The sequence below is a fragment of the Daktulosphaira vitifoliae genome, unplaced genomic scaffold (genome assembly GCF_025091365.1).
Source record: "Daktulosphaira vitifoliae isolate Bord-2020 unplaced genomic scaffold, ASM2509136v1 Scaffold_1, whole genome shotgun sequence".
NCBI lineage: Eukaryota > Metazoa > Arthropoda > Insecta > Hemiptera > Phylloxeridae > Daktulosphaira > Daktulosphaira vitifoliae.
In genome coordinates this window covers 83,884,460-83,900,115 of record NW_026099572.1, presented here as the reverse complement: position 1 = coordinate 83,900,115, position 15,656 = coordinate 83,884,460, and the positions used below count along the sequence as shown (strand labels likewise).

Genomic DNA, 15,656 nt, shown 5'->3' with positions numbered 1-15,656 from the left:
TTGGTAAAAGAGACAAATTTACCAGCACTATAATAGCAAGTTGGGCTTGTGATGGAATTATACTGTGACGATAGCAACGTGGCAAAGTCAGCAAAAATCCGAACCAACCCGGCGAGTTTCCACCTGCTATAAGGTTATTATGTCCATTACCTCTTGAAGGCAACAGTTTGGAGCCGGTTTATAATTTATTTAAATTTATTAGTCATTATATTTAATATGTAATATGTTATATGTATATTTGGTGAATCCCATTTGAGATAAATTATTAACTTTTTTAATAATGTTTTTGTTTATAACGTTTACTTGTACACTAATGATCGTAATTTTTGTGGATTTATTTATTATGATTTACGTACTAATTTGTTGCCAAATTTGTTCCTATTTTATGTAAAATAAATATATATCAATTTTCGTACTAAAGTCTTATTTAAAAAGTATTTAATATCTTTTAGTAATAATAGATCACGCCTGAATAGTTATTATTATAACTTAATTTATTACGATATGACAATTATTTAATCTACATAAAGAAATAACATTTAGAAAAATATGTTTATTCAATAAAATTAGAATGAGTGTTAATTTTTGCTTAAAAGGCCCAATTGTAAAGATGCAATTTAATTATTTAAGTTAATTCAATTTCAAATTGTGATTGAATATGGGTCTACATTTTGTGAAATTAAATTATTTTTGTTTCACATTGCTTACACTAGTGAGTGTTATGAATGCACTCATAAATGAAAACAAAACTGTACCTAAAAAATTAAAAGATAAAGGTAGGTTAATATTTAAAATAAATTTACTAATATGTTCTTTGTTATTTTTACTTTTCTTATATATTTATGTTTTATCAAAACATGTTAAAACATATTTTAATATTTAGTGTGTTCAGTAAATAAAGAAACGGGTTATTATCGTTCTCATTGTTTGTAACAATTGACCAGTTTCTTTACTAACTGAACATTATATATATATTCATGTATATGTTTAATAAATCTATTATAAACAGTGTTATAATTATTTTAATTATGATATTTAAAGATGTATTTTTACTGTAAAAAATAAATGGGTTAAATTTACATGAAATTCAATGAAATTGTAAATTATGTTTAAAACTTGAAAAAAAAACCATAAAATGATTATTTTTATTTCTGTAAACAAAATTTAAATTTTATGCTATTATTTTACCGTAAAAAATATAAAAAATGATAGCACAGTGGGTTCGCAGCACATTGTCGACGTGGCATAGTTGGGACAAGTATAGATCATATCTGACAGTGATTAAAATCACTATCATAAGAAATCTGTAGATAGTGTTGAATTTTAAGAAATTGAAGGATTATTCCAAAAGCAAAATTAACTCATGTTTCCTTCATTATTCCTAATTAACAGATCTTTGATTTATAAGTATAATATATGAATAAATATTTATTATAGCAATACAACACAATATGAAATTGATATTTTATAATTTAGTATTGTAATTATTACAGAAAAATTAATAGAAAAATATAAAGTAGTTGTCACTTTTATGGAAAACGTGTATAAAAATTGAAGAGCTTGATACAAAACTTTTCAGAAGATACTTTGTTATTAGTTATGTATAAAATATCTACAAGGAATTTTAATCAGAGTCAAAAATATAATTTTCTAAACCCATTTTTCGCGCTGATTTCAAAGCTGCAAATAATTTTTTTCGTTACCACTAATTTTTGATATTATTAATAATTATTTAAAAACGAGTATTAACATATAAAAAAATATAGGTTAAAATAAAATTCAAAACACAACAGCGAACGAAATCATAATTAAAAATAGGAACTGTAGGATACACGTGGGACGTCCAGAAAGTGAAGATACAAGGCTTACCAAAAATACACAAAACCATTTTATTTTAAAAAAATTACATAGCATTAAAGGTTTATATCCAATTATTTTTCGACTTATTCGCCATTAAGTTCCAAACCCTTATGATAACTTGGGATGAGTTTTTGCATGCCGGCGCTGTATTCCGTTCGCGCCACTTCCTGTATCCATGTGGTCGTGTATTGTTTGAAGTCCTCATCATCGTCGAATCTTTTCTCTCCTAAAGCTTCCTTCAACTTGGTGAAGAGATGGTAATCACTGGGGACCAAGTCAGGACTGTGAGGTGAATGGAACAAAATGTCCCAACCAAATTTCTGCAGTAATTCTTGCGTTGTTCAAGCAGTATGGGGGCGAACGTTATCGTGAAGAAGATACTTCTTTTGCCAGCATTCCCGTCTTTTGTTCTTTATGGCACTTCTTAATTTTTTAAGGGTTTCACAATATGCTTGTGCAATAATGGTAGTGCCACGGATCATGTAATTGACTAGGATACCCCCTTCCTGTCCCAAAAAACGGATGCCATGACTTTCTGAAATGAGGGAGTTGTTTGGAATTTTTTGGCGCTGGGAGAATGTGTATGGCGCCACTGCATCGATTGTCTCTTAGTTTCTGGCGTCGTGTAGAAAATCCAAGTTTCATCCCCTGTCACTATATTGTCTAAGAATTCCTCTCCTTGTTCGTCATGACGTTCCAAAAACATTTTTCTTGCCTCAATCCTCTTCTGTTTGTGTTCTTCTGTGAGCATTTTTGGGACCCAACGAGCACTCAGTTTCATGTAATAAAATCGATTCGAGATTACTTCATTCAGATCGAGAAACACGTGGACACTTCTCTAGAAGTTCGTCGAGAGTCAAACGACGATCTTCACGGATGAATTCTTCGACATTTTGGATGAAATTGTCGGTCATCAAAGACAGCCGGCCGCTTCTTTCCTCATCGTGCACACTCTTTCTTCCTTCTCGAAATTCTCGTACCCTTTTGGTGACGATTTGGCAATTCATAACATTTGGTTCATATGCCTTGACAAGTCGACGATGAATTTCAGTGGGAATGACTCCTTCTTGAGCGAGAAAACGGATCACACGTGAAAACCTCTCACGGACAAAGAATGTAACGTACTAAAACCGTTCTGGTCTAAGCTTGTTCGCAACATATCACTGAAAATTGCAGTAGTACCAATGCTCAAAAAAAAAAAATTCACTGTGGCCGTGGGGGGCTTGTATCTTTACTTTCCCTCGTAACTCGTAAATATTTCAATTATAGCATCTTTTTATATGCCAAGAGTTACTAAGACTAATGATTACCAACACTTCTATTTAAATTATTTATTACAATAAAATTAAAAAAAAATAGTGCTTTTAACGAAATTTTGAGTTTTTCTTATAAATTTATTGTTAATAGTAATTATATAATTTCCTAATCAATCTAAAAATTACAATTTTTTAAATTCTCCTAAAATTTTCTATTTAATGATATCAAATCTGATTGACAATAAACACTCCGTGTCTGTGACAGTGATGTCATAAAAAAACAATTAGCTACCTGTAATAATCTCTTATGTATTATACATGTATATTAACTCAAACATTTTAAATTTTAAATATTTATATCTTATAAAATAATAAAATTTTATTAAAAATTCAAATGTCATTTAATATAAAATTGAAACATTTTATTAAATGTATTACAGCTTTCATGTATTGTCTTGTTGCTTGAAATGCTTAAGGATGTATCCATGATAACAGTATCAGTATAGTTGCAGCCACTGACTAGCAACCATCACTAGAAGATGGACTCTGCAATAAGTCCGAAACGTCAGAACTCAAATGTAAAATTTGGATACATCCTTAAACACTTCAAGCAACATTTTATTAAATTCAAAATATGTCTTTCCATTACAAAAAATAAATTTAACACCCTTACAAGGCATAAGGGATGAAATTAAAAAGTATCTCATAGTTAATAATCCAAGAATAATGTGTAACTAAAGAAAACAAAAAAAAATGTTAATATTATATTTATTCTATATGATATAAAAGTCATCCTTTATAGATTATATCTCTATGACTAGTTCGTCCTCCAGAATCTGTAATCATCCTAGACTTTTTTTTATGTGCCAAAGAAATTAATTGGTCGCTCTTTTAATACACACTGAAAACCAATAAATTAATAAATAGTTAACGAAAAAATGATTAAATGTTTCTAATAATAGTATAATGTTATTTTAATGATAATAATATATAACAATGATAATAAATATTTATTTCATTTCAATTTATACGTAAATCGAGTTTCAAAAGCTGAATTAAATATTTTTTAATGGTTATTAAAGTGAACCTTTTTTTTGATGGTACAAAAAAAAAACAAATTATTGAGCGTCCCGGTCGGCCATAGTCGGCTGTAAAGTATATTTTATATTATAATTTAGCAGTGTTTTTTCGAAAATTAAAGTAATTTTATTTAAAATGTGTTAAATAAATTAATTTCAAATAATATTGATTGTGTTAAAAAAATTTTTAAAACCACAATTAATGTAATTTTTACGTAATATCTTCATAACAAAAGAAGTTACACTTCATCCGCGCGTACTCGTAACACGCACTGATTTTTATTTATTAGTTTTTTTCTATTTCAGAGGATATTATATGTGCGAGGTGTAACAAAAATTTAGCATTGACCCTTTGTTATAAATGTAGAACTCCACATTGTCACGATTGTAGAGTTAACAGTAAAATAATTAAAATAGGTTTTTGTCCAGTATGTGTTAAAATGGGTAAGTTTTTCAAGTGAATCTTAACAATTAAAATATTAAAAATACGTAACAAGTAGAATGTATTATGTACAGTATATCAGTATAAACGATTATAGAATAATTATTAAACTAATTAAGTTCTGAATATTTCAATTGTAGCATGAACACCAAGAGTTACTTAGAAATGACTAATAGTAAATAGTAATTTTAACGAAATTTTGAGCTTTTCTCATAAATTTACTATTAATAGTAATTTTATAATTTCCTAATCACAAATCAATCTAAAAAACACTGCACAGGGGGGTCGCGGCACAGTGGTGACGTGGCATAGTTGGATCAAGTATAAAGATATCTGACATTGATTAAAATCACTATCCAAAAAAAACGCTTCGATGCAAATCTTTAGATAGTATTTAATTTTAAAAAATTGTTGGATTATTCCAAAAGCTACATGAGCTGATACTTCCTTATTATTAACCTGATTAAGATAAAGTATGTCGAATAAAAAAGGTATTATTAAAAAATATTATTTCTCATAAAAAAATTATGTTGATCTATACACTTTTCAATAAGTTATAGCATTATAAAGATAAAATTTAAAAAAAAAATTGAGAATTTTCACACAATAATAGCATTTGGTAGCCATTTTCACCGTGAAGACAAAATAAAGTCCGAAATTTTTTTTTTCATAATAAAACATTACATTAGCTTTAATTTAAGATATATATAAAAGTTTCCGGACTTTCCGGAACATTTTCAAAAGTCAAGCTGAAAAAGTTGTCATTTTAAATCCTACCCGGGCAGGTTTAGGGTGAAATTTATAAAAAAAATATACCAAACGAAAGGTATTGATATTACACATCTATATAAAATAAAATTATATTGATTTGTTCAATTTTGAAAAAGTTATGGCAGTTTTAAGTAAAACAAATTTAAAAAATGTAAAAATAAACGATTTTTAAATTTGTAATTTTTTTGGAGGTTTCCCCCATTTACGGGAAACGAGGGAAATTTTTTCAATTTTTGAGGGTAATGTGTTCGATTAGATACGATTTGTGATCTTTTGACGTATCATTGAAAGAAATAGGTTCGGTGAGAGCTGAGAAAAAGTGGTAACAGACACAAAAAAAATAAATAAATAAATAAACACATCTTATTAAAACCAATACATTCTCAGCTTCGCATCATAGCTCAAATACAATTTTTTTAATTCTCCTAAAATTTTCTATTTAATGATATCAAATCTAAACTAACAAGTTAAGCTAAAATAGTGTTTAAATGTTCAAATTTTTAAACTATAAAATTTCAAAAAAATCAACTTTAAAGGACCAAAAAAATTAATTGTAAAGTTTGAGGGATATATTTTTCAATTTTTTAACTCGATACGATCTGTGATCTTTTAACATATTGTTGAAAGAAATCAGTCCAATTATTGCTAAGAAAGTGGCGACAGACATAAAAAACACATAAAAGTAAAATAAATACCTTCTCAGCTTCATTCATTGCTCATAATTTTGAGTAATATGATTAAACTAATAGCTAATTTGAGATCATTACTTTTTTGTTTAATTTGGAAAGTAATATTTGTAGTTTTAAAATCCTCCTGTAAAACTTTATATATAACATATCAATTCTCCCTAATTATGTAATTTAATAATTTAGCATTAATAATAATGAATTTTTGTTTTAGAATACGAAAAAAAAAAAAAATTGGAATCTTCATTAAAATGTAACTAAATTTCTATTTTAAAATTTAACTATTTTATCTAACTATTTAAAAACAAAATAATTAAGCTTGATTAACTAAAAAATTTTTTTTAAGTTAACAAAAAAGAAAAATGAATCAGCTATTTATAATGTACCGTAAAACATAACTTTTTTATGTCACGGTATCTTCTACTAAAAATCTATTTAGAAATAAAAAAAGATACTGTAGTTTTTCTTATTATAGTTAATCAAGTATCAATTAATTTTTAATTTTTAATTTAGCAAAAAAAATTGTCAAGCCGCATGATTCTTCAGTAGAAGGTAACTAACTTTTTTATAAACTTTAAAAACAATTTTTCATTAAACATTTACATTAATGAATCAATTTACTCTAATCGTATATTAGAGATTAAATTAACAGGTGTGTTGTAGTTTTGACGACACTATATCGTATTTTGTTAATTAGTGCAGTGAAGTTAATTGAGGCGTCAACAACATGGTTATATTTGTGTTTTCCGTGTATATTTTACGGTTAAAGTGCGTCCTATGGTTTTTGTGTTTTGCAGATAACGAGTGGAACTATGGAATATGGATAACTATAAATATTGAGTAGGATTAAATCTTTATTATTTCTCCATATTCAAGTACATACAATGCCGACACATAGTTACCTAATTTAAGTTAATATTATATATATTATTCTGGCTGTAATTTGTACAGATCACGAGTGGAACTGATAGCCAATCCATATATGGATAACTATAAATATTGAGTAGGATTAAATCTTTATTATTTCTCCATATTCATGTACATACAATGTTGACACAAAGTTACCTTATTTATGTTAATATTATACAAATTATTGTGGCTGTACATATCTGTAGGGTGTTTAAAAAACAACTGTTTATTCCATCTAAAATATTTCATGAGTCCAATGTAAATTTTACAATTTTTGGTGTTTATTATGAATAAAAATAGCTTTATTATATAGTACATTACGTTAGGACTATTCATAGGGGTATTAAACACATAACAACCCTGCGAATGTGATAGTGCGAAATGTTAATGTTAAAGGATGCATTATTTTTACCATAGCACATAGATAGTAATTCTTTTATGTTAAGCACCCTGCTTGTCTATAACTAAACATTAAATTAACTTAAAAAGTAATATTAATACAAAACTGGTCGTCAACAAGTTATCACTAATAAAATGTTTTAGCATTTTATTTAGATCAATTGATTGGGTTCTCAAACGACATCCAATATTATTTTTCGCTATGTGTTCTGAATCTTTCTGGGGAACTGTGATATCTAGATGTATAACCAGCAACCACCTTACAACTCCTCTCAACCGTTTCTCTAGCGTGCGTAAGCTGATATAAATCAAAACTACAATCTAGTGGGTTGCACAACTAGCTGACCTACGGACTTGATTTATCGTACAAAAAATATTTAATAAATACAGTTATCTAGTTGGTTAAAAAAAAACAATTTGTTCAGTGCAAGCAAATTCTCACTACTGTTTTAAATAATATTTTTCTTTCAACATATATTTTATCAATTAATTATAAGTAAATATATTTTTAAAAACAAAATTATCATTGCTTTAATAAAAAATCACAAAACAATGCATTGTATAAAAGCTATCATATATTAATATAATATGTATCCCACCATGTGCAGTGGAAGTACTCCACATTTGTTTAATAACGCAGTTATGTTTGAAGCAATGCAAAATTTACCAAGGTATTGCAATATTGTGCAAGTACTTGTATGTTAGTTTATGAATAAAGATTTTCAGGAATTCAAAAAAAAACTTGAATGATTATAATGATTACAAAAAAAAAAAAACCATCACAGTTGTGTCGCGGCATAGTGGTGATGTGGCATAGATGGCTCAAGTATAATGATATTTGACAATGATTAAAATCACTATCATAAAAAACGCTTCGATTCATATATAATAAAGTATATTACATTAGCTTTAATTTAAGGTATATATAAACGTGTCAGACTTTTCAGAACACTTTCATAAGTTAAGTTGAAAAAGTTAATTTTTTGTAAAAATGTTGTCATCCCCACTGTGGGCAGGTAAAGGGTCAGATCTATAAAAAAAATACACCAAATGATAGGTAAAGATATGAATAATAAAAATTATAATAAATTGGATATTTTAAAAAAAATTATGGCAGTTTTGAGTAAAAAAAATTGTAAAAATTTTGAAAAATAAGTGATTTTAAAATTTGAAATTTTTTTGAGGTTTCCTCCATTTATGGAGACTGAGGGAAATTTTTTTCAATTTATGAAGGTAATGTCTTCGTCTAAATACGATTTATGGTCTTATGAAGTATCGTTGAAACAAATCGGTACAGTGACAGTTAAGAAAAAGTGGTAACAGACACAAAAAAAAACACATCATAGTAAAACCAATACATTCTCAAGTTCGCATCGAAGCAAAAATATCGACTTATTAATAATAACTTCATAGATTATTTAGACTCTATTCAATAAAAATGAATTAAAAAATAATAATTTCATATTAACAAAAAGTGAAAGAGAGAGAGAGAGAGTAAAGTGAGTAAATAATTGCAAAATTGTGTGGAATAAATTTGCTAGTGTTGTCAAGAATACTGTAAAGGAGATTGTTGGTGAGAGAAGGAGTAGAATGCCAGGAAACAAGGAAACCTGGCGGTGGGACGAGGACGTTCAAAAAATTATAGAAAGTAAGAAAAAGCAATTCAAAGTATAAGTGCAAAAGGAGATAAGACTGGATGGAGTATAAACGCTTGTGCATAAAAGACAAGTGTACAATAAGTAAGGCCAAGTTAAAGAGGTATATTGAGTTGTACGATAGGCTAGGAACAAAGGAAGGCGAGTAAGAAATCTATAGACTTGCAAAGATAAGAGAGAAAAGGTCTAAAGATTATCATTATATGAGGTATATAAAAAGCGTTGATAATAAAGTACTCTCGAGTGATGATGATGTGAAAAAAGGTGGAGAGAGTATTTTGGAAAATTATTAAATGAAGAGTACCCAAAAGAGACATTAGAGGATATCTCGTGGAATGAGGAACTGGTAAATTTAATTAGTGAGAAAGAGGTATGGGAGGCTGTGACATCAGTGAAAAAGAATAAAGCAGTAGGACCAAATTAATTGCTAGTAAAAGTATGGAAAATATTAGATGGTGTTGGTATAAGGTGGTTGAAGGATCTTTTAAATAAAATCTTATTAAAAGGGATAATACCAAATGAATGGAATAGTGCTGTAGTGCCGATATTTAAAGGTAAGGGAGACATATAGAAGTGTGAAAATTGTAAAGGCATAAAGCTTATGAGTCACAGTATGCAAATTTGGAAAAAGGTAATAGATAAGATAATAAGAAATGAGACATCGGTATCTAAAAACCAGTTTGGATTTATGCCTGGTAAGTCAACAATGAAGCCAGCATTTTATTTGAGGCAACTTATAGAAAAGTTTAGGGAAAAGAAGAAATAGTTGTGTATGGTATTTATAGATTTGAAGAAAGCGTATGATAGAGTACCGAGAGAGGTTTTATAGTGGGCATATAAAAGGGAGTATACGTGTAGTGTCAATCGTGAATAAGATGAGAGAAAATGGACTTAGATGGTTTGGTCATGTTATGAGGAGAGAAGAATCGGAAGCTGTAAGAACAGTTATAGAAATGAATGTTGAAGAAACAAGAGTTAGAGGAAGACCAATAAAGAGATTGAGGAATGCTATTGAATGCGATTTGAGGACAGCTGATGTGAGTGTAGATGATGTAGGAGATCGTGTCAAGTGGAAGTTTGGGATAAGGTTGTTCGACCTCAAGTAGTTGGGATTAAGGCGAGTAAGAAGAAGATTAACAAAAAGTTAATGTATTCAACACAAACTTATGCAAAATCATTTTCGAAGTGTTATAATACATTATATTCTCTCATCTATAACTTCTATTTTGTTGTTAAAGTATGGAAGGTTTAAAGTTGTTTATAATGACAGTAATCAGATTCTTAAGCAAGGGTTAATTAAGAGAGAAAATATGTTTTTATAGTTTTTAAGAGATAGTAACATGTTACTAATTCATACATTAAGAATATTAAGACAAAACTACTGTCATTAATCTGATAATTCAAATTTTATAATACTATAGAGTTTTCTTTATAAAATTGTTTACATTCTTATAAATAGTCTTGACCCAGATATGAATCATATATTTTTATAGTTTTTATAACCTATAAAATTTGATATTATCCTACCTACAAAAAATATACTAGAGGTACTCCTCTAGTGATACCGATTCTAAAAGTGTAACACATATTCTGATTTCTTTTGATAGCTTTGGAAATATAGTCATTTAAGTACGAATGTCTGAATACTGTTGAGCCAGAACTTAAATATTCTTATGTTAATAAATAATAAATTTATTTTAGCTTCGATGCGAATTTTACTATGATGTGTTTTTTTTTTTTTTATGCCTGTTGCCACTTTTTCTCAGCTCTCACTGGACCAATTTCTTTCAATAATACTTCAAAAGATCACAAATCGTATCTAGTTGAAGACATTACCCTTAAAAATTGAAAAAATTTCCCTCGTTCCCCGCAAATAGGGGAAATATACAAAAAAATTACAAATTTAAAAATCGGTAAATTTTGTCATTTTTTTCACTTTTTTTCTTAAAACTTCCATAACTTTTTCAAAAATAAACGAATCAACATAACTCTTTTTTATACTAAAACCTTAGATATTTCCCTTTTATTTGATATCATTTTTTTGAAAATCTAACACTTAACCTGCTCATAGGGGGGGGGATTTAAAATAGCACCTTTCTTACAAAAACTAACTTTTTCAACTTAATTTTTGAAAATGTTCCGGAAATACTGCGTCCTTTAAACATATACCAAATTAAAGCTTATTTCATGTACTATAAAATGAAAAAAAAAAGATTTGTCCCGACGACCTTTCTTCTATGCGCAAATGGCTACCGTATTCAAAATAATATACAGCTACTTTATTATTTTTATAATTTCTCCGTATAAATTGCAATACTAAATTATTGAACATCAATTTCATACTAAATTTAATAATTATATTTAGTATTTATTCATATATTATATTTTAAAATCAAAGACCTACTAATCAGGATATAATCAAAGTAATAAGAGTTAATGTTGCTTTTGGAATAATCCACCAATTTCTCTAAATGAAACACTATCTACAGATTTGCATCGAAGCGTTTCTTACGACAGTGATTTTAATCACTGTCAGATATCATCTATACTTGTCCCATCTATGCCTCATCCACACTGTGCCTCGACCCCACTGTGCTACCGTTGTTTTTTTTTTTTAAATTACACTCTTGCTTTATTTTATTTAGTAAAGTTCTTGCATTATTTTTTCATTGATTAGAATAGAAAAAATATATTTTCAAATTAAAATGTAAATTTTTAAATAAAATATTTTAAAATCAAAGCTAACATAAAAGTACCCAACAGCTTAGAAGTTATTTTGAACATTTTTTTTAGTTATGTCTATGCTAAAAATTATCAATAAATACATAACTTTAAATAAATTTATAGAACCAGCTATAATAGAAACTGTGTGTGATTTGAACAACGATAACGAATCAAATATGAAATCAACTTTTGAAAATTGGATGGTAGGACTTGAGGACAGTGTATCTTACAAGGATTTTTTTGAATATTGTGTCAATGAAGGTATAATTTCATAATATTTATATACAGATTATTTCTGTTATCGTAAACAACTTTATTAATTGAAAATAAAAATAGTTTTAGGAAGTTTTTTGGTTTTTTTAAGTTATATATTAAGCTCAATTTGTGAATAATGAAGTATTTTTTATGTTCATCCATTATGCCTTAGGGCATATGGGTAGTAACTTTATTTTTGTAAATAGGAGCATACGTAGTTTACTAGCTTACTTATTAGAGAATGATCAAACTAACTAATCAAAAAAACTTTTGTACCAAAATTTATTCATATGGCTGGAGGTGATGCGTGGGTGTTACAATTTTTGTCACTGAATATTTCTCTGCTTCACTCCTCCTCCTACACAGGGCTGGATTTAGGACTAGGCTAACTAGGCAATAGCCCAGGGGTGCCACAACTTGAAGAGGCGCTGTGGCCGGCAAAACTTTTGATTTTTTTTAGATATAAATCCTTTCTGTGAATTTAATTTTCCATCTACTAGAATTAATGTAGTTATTTTGGTAAATTAGTTGCTCGTTATTGTAAAGTTATAAAAATAGCACGGAATATATTCTACAATATATATATATATATGTATATATAATGTGATTGGGGAGGGTAGTTACGGCACGACGGTATACATTATCTAAAATAATAATCGGCGATGGCGATCGTATAAATTGTGTCGAGCAACCAAATCAAGGAAACGTCATACCTATTATTAATTTATGATTCTTATTTTTTATAACGGTGCAAATTTTTGTTGTTTACATTAATAAGTTGACAACTGTATTTACTAAATTAACCGTTTATTAACAGAATAAAAATATAATTATTATTTTTTATTATTATTCAATATTTATAATTTATACACAATTGATTTTTTTATCATCATAATAATTATGATTAAATTATTTAAACTGCAAAATTTCAATACATAATTTTTTTACGTTGACTTTTAAATACTTTTAAAATAACTATACATTATACATTAGGAAATACAAGTTTTTAAGTTTTTGGGTAAATCCGGCCTTGCTCCTACATTTGTAAAAAAATTCTGAAATATTAGTCTAAAAGTTATTATGAACTAGTCATTTTCTTAAGTATAACATTATCTAATAAAAAAAAAATCACTTAAAGGTACAGAATAATTATGAGATTTACGTTAACATAATCCCTCAATGAACTTTCTAGATATATTTGAACTTTTACAAGATCTATTTCTATTATAAATATATTAAGTAATGTAGGGAGGCCTGCAAATCAGTTTTTTATTATTTTATCTAACTAATTTAACATAAATATTTTTCATAATGATAATTTTAATTATTTTTTTTGTTTTAGAAAAACTATCAGAAATTGATGATAATATCACGAAAGATAATAACAATCCAAAAATAATTGACAACGAATAATTACTTTTTTAACATCATTATATATAAAATATTTGCTTAATTTATTATTTTTGTTAAGAATGTAATAAATTTTTGCCAACATTAAAATTTCAAATAAATCAAATTAAAGTTCGTTAAAATTAAAATAATTCTGATTCTCTCCATTTTTATCATAACAAAGGTATAAAATTAAAGAGAAAAAATAAAAAATGTACTGAATATTGAATATTTAATAAAAATTAAATTCTTTTCACATAAAATATGTTTAAGTAGGCATTATAGGAGTGGCTAAAAAGGTTCAATAACACTAGTTTCCAAATAATAATTTTAAATCTAGCCACTCTATTTCTCTTAGAATAAAAATAATGCTAAGCATTATTTTAGTATCCTATAGTTCTCGAATTATCAGTTATTAATTACTTTTAGCTTCGATGCGAAGGTAAGAAGGTATTTATTTTACCATGATGTGTTTATTTTTTTTTTAATCTGGTTTTTTGTGTCAGTCATTACTTTTCTCAGCTCTCGGTGGACCGATTTTTCTCAACGATACGTCAAAAAATCACCAATCGTATCTAATTGAAGATATTAAACTCAAAGATTAAAAAAATTTCCCTGGTTCCCCGTAAATGAGGACATCAATGTAATTTTGGTAATTAATTAATTTTGAAAAACAAACAAACCAAAATAATTTTTTTATATAAACACCTTACGTATTTCCTTTTTTATTTGATATAAATTTTATGGTAAACTGATCCTTTAGCTGCACACAATAGGGGATTTATAATAGCAACTTTTTTACAAAACTCAATTTTTTTAAATTGACTTTTGAGAATGTTCCGGAAATACTGCGTCTTTTAAACGTGTGTCAAATTAAAAATTATGTTATGTACTATAAAATAAAAATTGTCCCAACGACTTATCATCTACGTCCAAATGATTGCTGTATTTAAAAAGCATGCTATATTTTGTGCCCAAATTTTATTTTTATTTTAACATACTAACTATTACTAGCTAGTAAAAAATTAGTATTGACATATAAAAAAATTGGTTTTCAAATTATTACTGATTTTTATTTTTAGCTTCAATGCAAAGTTGAGAAAGTATTAATTTTACTATAATGTGTTTTTTTTTAATTGTTTAATTATTTTTTTTTTTTATATTTTCACTACTTTTTCTCAGCTCTTACTTAACCGATTTTTCACAACGATTCGTCAAAAGATCAAAAATCGTATGTAGTTGAAGAAATAACCCTTGAAAATTGAAAAAAAAATTTCCTCATTGCCTGAAAATGGGGTATATCTCTAAAAAAATTACAATTTTATAAATCAGTAATTTTTGACTTTTTTTTTCTTAAAACTACTATAATTTTTTCAAAAATGAACAAATCAACATAATTTGTTTTTATATTATGCCCTTAAATATATTTTTTTTATTTGATATCATTTTTTTAAAAATCTAACACTTAACCGCTGACATGGGGAATTTTAATATAGCAATTTTTTTATAAAACTCAACGTTTTCAATTTAACTTTGAAAATGTTCTGGAAATATTGCGTCTTTTAAACATTTATCAAATTAAAGCTTATGTCATGCACTATAAAATGAAAAAAAAATTTATTCCGACGACTTATCTTATCATAAGCTATGGCATTTTATTGCTTTCTTTGAGATATGATGGATGTGTGGACCGCATGCAAATAGACAAGAGATATGTTTTTGAAAAAGTCATAAAAAAATCTAGTGAATCATTTTAATATTTCCTTGGGATAAGTGAACCAACTTGTCAAGGTACTTGGTGCAATAGAGAACGCCATCGATACAACTGTAGGAGAAGGAATGTCTAGACAACTATTTAATAACAGACAACCTCTTTAGTAACAGATGGAGCAACAGTGAACACTGATTGTAGAGCAGGTTTGTGGGAGCTCTTTAGGAACAAGTACAAGGTTAACTCAAATGTTCCTTTGATTACAATATGGTGTGCAGCACACAGATCGGATTTGGCTTTCAAGTCGAGTAGCAATTGTGTTGGAGAATTTAAACATATTTTTTCAGAGTTTGTTGGTTTAAGCTCATTTCAACACTCTTCCAGCTTAAGAACTAAGCATCTACATCAGGCGGCCGAAAAAAATAAATGCACTCTTTCGCGGTTGCCTCGTTTATGTGAAGTGTGGTAGTCCGAATTTTCGTTTGATTTAATCAATTCAATTTTGGTTTCTTGGAATGCT

The 15,656-nt window shown here is 27.5% G+C and overlaps 1 protein-coding gene across 2 annotated transcripts; it reads left to right on the top strand.

The window, feature by feature from the left end:
• The first annotated feature begins 572 nt into the window (after nucleotides 1–572).
• LOC126903079 (uncharacterized) lies at nucleotides 573–13,577 on the top strand. 2 transcript variants are annotated; one of them, XM_050681047.1, is made up of 6 exons: nucleotides 577–776; nucleotides 4,502–4,639; nucleotides 6,309–6,347; nucleotides 6,608–6,646; nucleotides 11,905–12,042; nucleotides 13,379–13,577. In XM_050681047.1, exons 1-6 carry the CDS (start codon nucleotides 659–661, stop codon nucleotides 13,447–13,449), a joined length of 543 nt encoding a protein of 180 aa, XP_050537004.1. In that variant the 5' UTR covers nucleotides 577–658; the 3' UTR covers nucleotides 13,450–13,577. The 2 variants fall into 2 exon arrangements, with proteins under 2 accessions (XP_050537010.1, XP_050537004.1); XM_050681053.1 differs by lacking the exon at nucleotides 4,502–4,639 and having other exon boundaries at nucleotides 573–776.
• Nucleotides 13,578–15,656: the final 2,079 nt, after the last annotated feature.

What these genes read in the sequence shown, in the direction of transcription:
- LOC126903079 (XM_050681047.1), top strand. Translation starts at nt 659, where the DNA reads ATGGGTCTACATTTTGTGAAATTAAATTATTTTTGTTTCACATTGCTT. An exon ending in TAAAAAATTAAAAGATAAAG is followed by an intron (nt 777 to 4,501) that starts GTAGGTTAATAT and finishes TTTCTATTTCAG; the next exon opens with AGGATATTATATGTGCGAGG. An exon ending in TGAATATTGTGTCAATGAAG is followed by an intron (nt 12,043 to 13,378) that starts GTATAATTTCAT and finishes TTTTTGTTTTAG; the next exon opens with AAAAACTATCAGAAATTGAT.